We start from the raw sequence: 10,479 nt of genomic DNA, 5'->3' as shown, positions 1-10,479 counted from the left end.
ATATAACTTAAAAATAATTACCCAAAAAAAAAAAAAAAAAAAAAAAAATCTTCGAAACTTCCATAAAACCGCTTCGCGATCTTACAACCATATTATAACAAAAAACCATCTTCATGAAACATTTAGTCAAACGCCAATAAAGTCCAATTGATTTTCAAATCATAGGGTGGACTCTTCCCCAATCGGACTTAATAATGGTATGATTATTGTGAATCCTTAGTCCAAAAAAAAAAAAAAAAAAAAAAAAATCTTCGAAACTTCCATAAAACCGCTTCGCGATCTTACAACCATATTATAACAAAAAACCATCTTCATGAAACATTTAGTCAAACGCCAATAAAGTCCAATTGATTTTCAAATCATAGGGTGGACTCTTCCCCAATCGGACTTAATAATGGTATGATTATTGTGAATCCTTAGTTGTGTAATCTCACTCGTTTATTGGAGGTTGTAATCTCACTCGTACAAGTTTTTACTTCTCACACTTAAAAGGGTTTTCACTATAAATTGGTTGTTTCATTCTATTGCTGTCTTATATTGCCCTATCATTTTTTTTATAATTCGAAAATTTACCAAACATTTGACTCAATTACATCTCCCAGAAAATCAGAGAAGGCGGAATAAATATTTCTCTCCACGTTTAGATTTGAACTCAGACTAAAAACATGTTTTGAATGTTATCTTATTATTAGGTTATATTGCTATCATAACAGATTTATATATTTTAGGGAAAAATATCTGAAAATTCCTTAACTTGTAATTTGGTATAATATTAATTCACGAACTTGTAGGTGCGTCTATTTATTCTCGAACTTACATTTTTTAACACAGTAATTCCTAAACTTGATTAACAGTTCCATAATCGTCCATATCATTAATTGACCAAATCAAAGTTTATGACTTATTGTATTCAAAAATGTAAGTTTAGGAATTATTGTATTAAAAAATACAAGTTTATGAATTATTGTATTCAAAAATGCAAGTTCGCCAATAAATAAATATATTTACAAGTTTATGAATTAATATTATACCAGATTAAAAGTTTAGAAATTTTCAGGTATTTTTCTCTATATTTTAATGATTCATGTTTAAAAACGCTTGGCGATAAAAAATTCCAACAAGCGATGTAGCAACTAATTTTTTTAAAAGTGACATAGTTGTTCAACCAGTCTCGTTTCGTCGAAATAATTTTAGGGATTCTTGATAAAATATGTAAAAAATATATATATTTGTAAAAAATACAAAAAAAAAGTTGACATTTGCAAATTATGCGTTTTTTCAAAAAATACCCAGACTATCATTTAGCAGTTAAAAATTATATTTACTGATGAATTCGAAAAATTACCCCATAACAAAGTGAAATTTTCAGTTTAGATTTAATCGGTTTCAATTATTAAATTTTTACTTACGTCGACGTGTGACAGTCACGTCAGCCAATTTAAACGATTGTTAAATATCGTTTGCTATTGAGTATTTAATCGGAAAAATTGACCAATTGAGTATTAATATGACAAATACAAAATTAAAGTTTTTATTGGGAAAATTTTGACAAATTAAGTATTTTTCAAAAATTTCGCATTTTGTTTAAACGTCTCAACTAATTTCTTTTAAAGTATCATCCAAAGCACTCATGTTTTCACGTAATTAAATTATCCATGCCACTCATATTCCGCACGTGAAAATCAGTTTAATTAACCACAAACCAACCAATTGTCTTGTTCTTGAAACAACATTTCATTTCACCTTGTCGTAACCAAAGCAACTTGGTCATATCTAAAACATCATACACAAACCATAATATTGACACCTAAGTTTAGTGTCTCAACCTGTAAGGCTAAAACATCATACACAAACCATAATATTGACACCTAAGTTTAGTGTCTCAACCTGTAAGGAAATGAGCAAAGTTCGTTCCCGATCCGGGTTCGAATCCTTACTTGGGAAAGAACATTCACATGGGTTTCTCCGATCCTCTGTGAGATATAGTCGGGTCAAAGGTACGGTGAACTTCTACATTATAAAAAAAATAATCATAATATTAACATATCACGCCACCAAAAGTCGTACCATCATAATAATATATCACATCACCAGGAGCCATAATCGAAAATGGCCCAACCATTTGTCTACAATTTATTAGCTTATAACCTTAACCACATGTTCTTTATCATTCCAAATCTTCGTATCATTTCACAACCTCGAATCTTCTTACAAATATCCTGTAAATATATTATCTATATTGCATATTAGGGTGTTAAACGAGTCGAATCAGCTCAACTCAGTTCGTGATGAGCAAGTTCGTTTTAAATTCATTTTGCTACTCGTTTTTAAACGAGGTAGAAATTTTTTTAATCAACTCGACTCATCAATTTTTCGAACTAAACAAATCGACTCGTGAGTAATAGAAAAATATATATATTATTTATATTATAAAAATATGAAATAAAATTATATTTTAATATAAAAATTTTAATTATTGAAATATCAAATTTAAGTATATAAAAGATATTATATATATAAACAATAAAAAATTAAATTAAGTATTAATGTTATATAAAACATTTTAAAAAATACAAATAAAATATGACAAATATATAATATAAAAAGCACTCTCAGTTCATGAGCCTTGCAAGTTAGCTCGATAAGCCGCGAGATGACTCATTTTCAAATGTCTTAAAAATACTTGCTCAGATCACTAAAAAAACAAGCATGTAATGAGCCAGTTTCGAGATATGTTCGTTTTGGCACCCTAATTATATATGTACCACTGTCTTCTCTAGTGTGTCACCTATCAAAGATTCACTATGCTTGGCTCACCCCATTCGTTTTTCTATTTATTTTAGTTTTAGATAAAACCAATCTTGAAGAATTTGGTTTCCAGCGATTCAAGATCATCCTATTTGGACAATATAATGTTGCAAATAGTTTTTTCGATCTTGCACCGAATGCAGTTCAAAGTCCTACAACAATTGCAAAAAATGCAATTGTTCCGTTCCGACCAGATTTTATAGATCGTTATCTGGTAATGAGTTTGATGAAAAGGGATCTATTGTGGTTGCTAGATATAGGTTATAGATGTAGATATCAAATAATAAATACCTAGAATATAACACTACAGTAAAGACACAAGTATGTTGTAGTACCAGAACACAGTGAATAGTGGTACAACCAAACTAAATTCTACTAAGATTTGATTGATGGAGAATATAATGAGATGGTGAATGCGAGATAAGAGATCTATATATGTAAATACTGTGGGTTTTGGAATTGTCCTTGCATGTATAGATAGTTTTTAAAGATAAAGATCTTATCAAGGAGGAACCGGAGGTTCCGTCATGGGTGGGGATGAGATGATGAAGGAGAAGGAGAGTTCCGTCAAAGTTACACTGAACCCGGAATTTACTGTTTCATACCGCTTTTATTGAACCGATTTTTCTAAATCCTGTTCTAAATACGTGGCTCAAAAATCTGACATGGCTTGACAGATCACCTGCCACGTATGATTTAAAATAGTATTATTCTAATCATTTTATTTTAAGGACTATTATGATACTTTTTAACAAGATTATGAATTATTCAGTCGTTTTTTTCAAATTTGGGAATAATTAGGCACACTCGCAAGTTTATGAATTTTTTTTCTCGCAATTTGCAAGTTCAGGAATTTTTAGGAATTTTTCTCTTTAATTTATTATTATTATTATTTGATTGGGCAAAAAATATCATGCGATAGTGATACAAAAAACCAACGAATCAAGACAACGCTGTTAATGAGAAAATTTCAATCAATTGACGGCAGTAGAGTGTGTATAAATTTGAAAAAAATTACAAATTTGATATAATTTTTTGCAATATAAAAATTTGTATATTTATCAATAAGATTTGAAAAAATTTATATATTTATTTAGATTTTTTTCTAAATAGTAAATTAGAGATATTTTAGATCATTTGTGAAAAAATATAGATTGCAAAAAAACAAATATTTCATATATTTTTTTTGAACATCTCACCGAATTTCCTTAGAAATCATATCCAAAAGTATACATGTTTTTCACGTGATCGAATTATCCCTACCACTCACGTGATCCTATGCAGCATAGAGATGGACTACTCATTCAATAACATGAGTGCGATCAATCAACCACAATATAACCACTTTAACCACAACCATGTGTTATTCATTTCACGTTGTCCGTCGTAATCAAAGCTACTTGGGTCCGGTCCAAAACATCATGCGGCACCCATAACAACGACATATCCCATCACCAAGACCCCTACACATCGAGTGTTGGCTCAACCAATTGTATACAATTTATTAACTTTTATAACATTATAACCACATGTTCTCCATCATTCCAAAAAGGTCTTTGTATCATTTAAAAAACGTGAATCTTCCTTTCACCCAAAAAAATCAAAACAAAAAACTGAATCTTCCTATAAATACACTTCAAATATACCATCTATAGTTGTATATATAAGAATGGCTTCTCTCGTGCTTGGCTCACCTCTTATTTACGCAAATGCCCCTCGGGAAAACATGCAGAAACGGCGTTGTACCACGGGGCTGATCACTTGCTCGGCCGTTTCCGAAACGGGGTCGAAGGAGCCTGTTGTTGTCCGTCGGTCTGCCAACTACCGGCCTTCTCATTGGGATCATCACCATGTCCTCTCCTTGCGGAATAAATATGCCGTACGTACATCTCCCTTTCTGTTTACGTGACCGAGTGTGTGTGTGTGTTAAAAATTGAGATTTTTTTCTTTATGAAGGAGAAGAGAAAGAGCGAAAATGAATAGAACACTTCACTCTTATCTCAATAAAAGATTCAGCACACATATTTATAGGATGAGCTACACTTCTATCTATGGTAAGTTAAACATAATCATAAAGGAAAAAAAAAAGACAATAACTTAAATACAATAAATGTAGCCTTTAATCTTCCATATAACTTTTGATAGAGAACTCCAAAAGGCCTGAAACTTGAACCATCGGAAATCTGGACATCCGGGATGTCAAAATCCATATTTGATCCTCAAATGCGGCTTGAAAACTGCCCCAATTTATTTGAGTTTAGTGACTCACAATATGAGCGCGTGCCCAGAAAATTCGACAGCGAGAGAAGGCAGACGCTGAAACTAATTGAAAGGTGGATCGGAAAATCGATTCGAATGGCACGTATCTGCTCCATAATAATCCAAAATGAAGTAGACAATAAACAAGAATAGATTGTGTTTGAGCCCAAAACAATAATCAAAACCACTAGACAATGGATAGCAGGTGTGCATGTAATGTAAATACCACATTTAGAACGCATGTAACAAAATTCCATTTGGCAGAATATATTTTGTGATTTCATTCGCCCATGTCTTTTTTGTTAATGAATTCAATAATTATGGAAGAGTCGAACTTTACATACAAAAAACGGGATTCAGGAAGAAGGCGAAATTCAAGAAAGGGCCAAGTTGTTGAAGGAAAACGTGAGGAAGTTGCTAGACGAAGCAGAAGGTCCTCTCAACCAGCTAGAGCTCATTGATAGTTTGCAAAGGTTGGGAGTTTCCTATCATTTTGACAGCGAAATCAGTGGCATTTTAACAGAGATTTATGAAACGAGAAGAAACCGGTCAGAGAAGAGTCGGCATTCTGAGGATTTACATACAATTGCTCTTGAATTTCGCCTGCTTAGGCAACATGGTTTTACTGTCTCGCAAGGTAAGATTTTTACTCCGTAGTAAAATACTCCCTCCTATCTATATTAAAAGAGCATATGCAATATATTTATTAAAAAATAAAATGCAAAAATTTAATTAGAAAGAAATTACAAAAAAGAAAATTAACGAAAATACTTTTATTTTTTTTACTACATTACAATTAAAATAATTCATATGTTTATGATAAACATTAAGAAATAGAAATAAAAAATATAGATATAATGAAAACAAATAAGATATATAATATTTGACATAATATTGTATCCATTATTATTTTTTAATCATATATTAAAATATAAATTTTACTCCCTTATTTCAATAATATTTATATATATAACTTGTAAATAGCACATCTCTTGCTGCTAATTTTTTTATTTTAGTTTTGGTAACCTTTTTGATGCATCTCTCCACATGTAATCTATTTGGATTTATCTCACTAATAAGTTGTGACCAATGTAGATTGCTTTGATGTCATCAAGAGCCTATGGGGGGATGTGGAACTTGAAGGAAGTTCAGAAGAAGATATCAAAGGGCTGCTCTCACTGTATGAAGCTTCGTATCTATCAATGAAATCAGACTCCAAACTGAAGGAAATCCGATCTTATGCAAAGGCACGACTAAGCGAGTACGTCAACGAAAGCGAGAAAAATGATAGAAATGAATCTTATTTGCGTGAGATGGTGATCCGGACATTGGAGATGCCGTATCACTGGAGAGCGCGTACTCTCGAGGCAAGGTGGTATATTGACGTGTATGAGAAGAAGCACGACATGAATACCCTTTTGCTAGATTTCGCCAAGCACGATTTCAACATCGTACAGGCTTTTCACCAACACGATCTCAAATATGTTTTCAGGTAAAGTTGCTTCTAAACCCTAAAAACAAAATTCTTTGAGCTATCAGCTTACCTAAGAGACGTTACACGTTTGTGTTAGCGATCCCACATCGGCCGTATGTGGGGACAATTAAGTCTTTACAAGGTTATGGAACACTCATCCAATAAACTAACTTATGGAATAACTCACCTATCATGAATTCCCTGTCTTTTACACAAACTAATGTGTTTGCAAATCTTTTCTTGATGTGAAGCTGGTGGAGTAAGACGGGACTCAAACAACTTGACTTTGCAAGAGATAGAATACTTGAGAACTACATATGGAGCGCTGAGCTATTCCACGAGCCTCAATTTGGATACCATCGTCGAGAAGTCACAAAGATCTTTGCGTTGCTCACAATAATCGACGATCTATATGATGTCTACGGCACTCACGATGAGCTTGTGTGCTTCACGGAAGCAATCAAGAAGTCAGTAAATATACCTCTGTCCTTTCAGATGTATAGGGACATATGATTTACTTATTTACTGCCTTTAATATATACGACGCAGATGGGATATGAGCCTTGTCGAGGAGCTCCCAGAATACATGAGATCATGTTTTCTAGTACTGTACAAGGAGATCAACCAGATTGGACGAGACATTCTTGGAGATAAAAAGTTCGATGTCATCCCTTATCTTAGAAAAGCCGTAAGTATCTGTTTCTTTTTTTTAAAACACCTAATTGATTCATGGATAGCGTCAATTTTTATAGAAATACACTACTATATCACAATTTATAAAATCCATCGTCAACATTAGATCTCACATCTAGCAACCGAAACTGAGCATGTAATCTTTTTTTTTTTATAACCTGATGTCTTGGAACGAGGTCCAATCTAATTTTGGGATCAGGAATAAGCACTTATAATTGGAATTACACTCTCTTTCCCAATTTGAGGTTCCGAGTTAATTTGAGGCTCCGAATTCGGAGTGGGATAGACACTTTGCGTCCTCGTACCATCGGTTGAGCTACCAAAGTTAGGTGACAGAGCATGTAATCTTGGTTTATGATTTTGTATACATCTGTTGGTTCTTTTCGCTAGTGGACAGACATAACGGACACGTATCTAACGGAAGCAAAGTGGCACATGAGCGGATACATACCATGTTTCGAAGAGTACATGGAAAACGCATGGATCTCAATCGGTGCGGAGACAGTGTTGCTTCACTCGTTCTCTGTGTTGTCCGATACATTAACCAAGGAAACCTTTGACAGTTTGTCCGAACATCGTCAACCCATCATCCGGTGCTCCTCCTTCATCCTTCGTATTGCCAATGATTTGGTAACTTCATCGGTTAGTTCCTCCAGACACTTTCTTTGAAACAGCCAACTTAAAAAACGCCTGACCAACATTTTAGTATCTTTAATATAATCTGACATATGCTATTCATATAAATGATTGAAAATGTGTTTAGGAGGAGATGGCAAGAGGGGATGTTCAGAAATCGATCCAATGTTATATGCATGAGACGGGAGCTACCGAGACGGAGGCGCGCGAGCACATGATGCGAGTGATCAGTGATGCATGGGACGAGATGAACTACGAGAAAACGACACGTAGTTCTTTGTACCACCGTCGTTTTCTTGACGCGGTGATAGACTTGGCACGCATGGCGCAGTGCATATATCACTACGGCGACGGCCTTGGCTGTCCTGAAAAGGCAAAGACAATTGATCATATCCAATCCATGCTCATCAACCCCATTCCACTCGATTGATCAATCGATTCTCTGGCTATCCAATCATATTAGTAGTCTATGCTGTTATTTTAATTTTATGATCTCTTTTCTTTTGTTCACGTTTGAATCTGGAACTCTTTCCAAAAATAAGATCAAACAATTGCACACAGATTTGTCGTTGTTCTTGTAAGTTTGTTGTATCAGCTTCCTGTGTTTGGCTCAAGGCATTGCAGAAAGCAGTTCGAGCGTTTTTCGATTGTTTGAATTCTAGACAGTTATGCTGCAGTTATTTCCTGTAAAGTTTATATGTGAGACGTTGATGCACTTTGTGTTATTATCTTTGTACCTGTTGGTATTTTTGGATTCAAAAGTCTCACAATAGAAGTTGCAGAAGGAAATTACGGCAAGTAAGTTGTAAAACAGTTTTCTAAGTCAGGTTTTTAGGTGGTTTAGTATAACCACTATTTGCCCTGTAAAAGAAAGGGTCAATGTGTGGAAGAGAGAGATCATTGCAGATTTATGTTCCTGCAATCATTTAGGCCGGTTTCGGTTTCAAAGCACATAGAGAACCAAACACGAGAAGAAAAAGTGTCGTACTTATCAATGTTGAGAGGAAACCGAGAAGGGTTCATATGTGTGTTGTATGTGTTCTGAAACAGCTTTCAGACACAAAGTTGTTGCGTTGTTAGTGCGTGTAGTGTGTTTTGTAAGAGTGTATGTAATGTAGAGTTTGGTTTCTGAAATTAACAGTAACCAAAACTGAGTTACAGATGTAAGTGTGTTACAAGGGTTGGAAGTATCCGTCTCGAATCTTTCTGGGACTTACGAAAAGAAGGCTGTCACATGAATTCAGGGATCAAACAGAGACCCCAGTTTCATGAACCCAATCCAGTCAGCCCCTACTTTCAACGGAGAAAACTGCTAAATTTGGGCCGCAAGAATGCATACATTTCTGGAAGGGGCAGACTTAATCATGGGAAGTTGTAGAGAATGAATACGAGATCCCTCGGTTGCCTACAAATCCAACGGCTAGATGAGGAATCACAAAGAAAGGGCCACAGAGAAGGCCAAAGCCAAATCATGTTTTTTCACAGCGAATTCTCCCACGATCTTAGTTAAAGACTATTATGCAGGTTAGGGGCATGAAGGACTTAAATCTACTACGAGATTTTGAGAAAAACAGCAAGTGAAAGCTTTCCCCGAGCCTTGCAACAAAAAGGGACACCCTCATTGGAGATGTTGGAAGAATCCTAATGTGGAATACAGAAGTTGTAACAAGTTGAGGCACATTGAGTGGAACCTCAACAAACGTCCAAGGCAAAGACTGCAGATTCATGTTTGTTGTTGGATTTCATGGGATTCCGAACATGCCGTTCCCAAATTACATTGGGATCTAGTTCTAGGGTTCATACAGGTGAAGGACAAAACAAAAATTTTCTAATCCTAGAAACCGAATATATATGTTGTAGTTCTCGGTACTGAGTTGAGACACTAACCTTTTGAATCTGCGAGATTCAAAAACCACGCGATTCGGTACCTTTATGTACTTCGATTCGTAATCACCACGAGGTGAGGATCGGGGTTGCTACAGGTTTGGAAGGACCTGACGGTGGAAGATGAGAAAGAAGGGTCAGGTGGCTTGGTCTTTTCCCGGCCTCCCATTTGGTGGACGGCGGTCTGGAGCTTAGCTGCGGTAAGAGATTGACGGGGTAAATCACACAGATATACCAAAAGTGTCGCAGGAATTTCACGGATACACAAAAAAAAACATAACACATTAATTTTTTTTTGAAAAGACCGTAATACTCTTAATGAAATCGTGTAATTGTAATTGCAATGTCGTAATTGATTCTAAATAAAGTTGTAATTGATTCTAAATACAGTTGCAATTGATTCTAAATGAAGTTGCAAAAAATATATCTTATTAGTTATACGATTTTTAGTTGTTATATGGTCATAAATACTTCTTTTTTAGTCGTATATTAGTTATATAACAGTTATAATAAAGTCGTAAAAAATATAGAAAAAAGGTTATTTCAGACTTTTTGAGCGAAAAATGGTATAAAATTGAAATAAAAAAAATTACTGTTCATCTTGGGTGTATCTGTGAAATTCATGCGACACATTTGGTATATTTAAGTGAATTATCCGATTGAGGGGGGGCTATGGCGGCTGCAGGCGGAAAAGAGAACTAATTCATTCTTTTTTCATTTGCGAT

General features: G+C 34.6%; 1 protein-coding gene across 1 annotated transcript; it reads left to right on the top strand.

Moving 5' to 3' along the window:
• The first annotated feature begins 4,462 nt into the window (after window positions 1-4,462).
• On the top strand, window positions 4,463-8,600 carry LOC104809235 (tricyclene synthase, chloroplastic-like). Its single transcript, XM_010535136.1, has 7 exons — window positions 4,463-4,687; window positions 5,428-5,704; window positions 6,163-6,559; window positions 6,793-7,008; window positions 7,091-7,229; window positions 7,625-7,876; window positions 7,998-8,600. Exons 1-7 carry the CDS (start codon window positions 4,478-4,480, stop codon window positions 8,298-8,300), a joined length of 1,794 nt encoding a protein of 597 aa, XP_010533438.1. The 5' UTR covers window positions 4,463-4,477; the 3' UTR covers window positions 8,301-8,600.
• Window positions 8,601-10,479: the final 1,879 nt, after the last annotated feature.

The sequence above is a fragment of the Tarenaya hassleriana genome, unplaced genomic scaffold (assembly GCF_000463585.1).
Source record: "Tarenaya hassleriana unplaced genomic scaffold, ASM46358v1 Cleome16, whole genome shotgun sequence".
NCBI lineage: Eukaryota > Viridiplantae > Streptophyta > Magnoliopsida > Brassicales > Cleomaceae > Tarenaya > Tarenaya hassleriana.
This window is presented reverse-complemented; position numbering and strand designations above follow the sequence as displayed.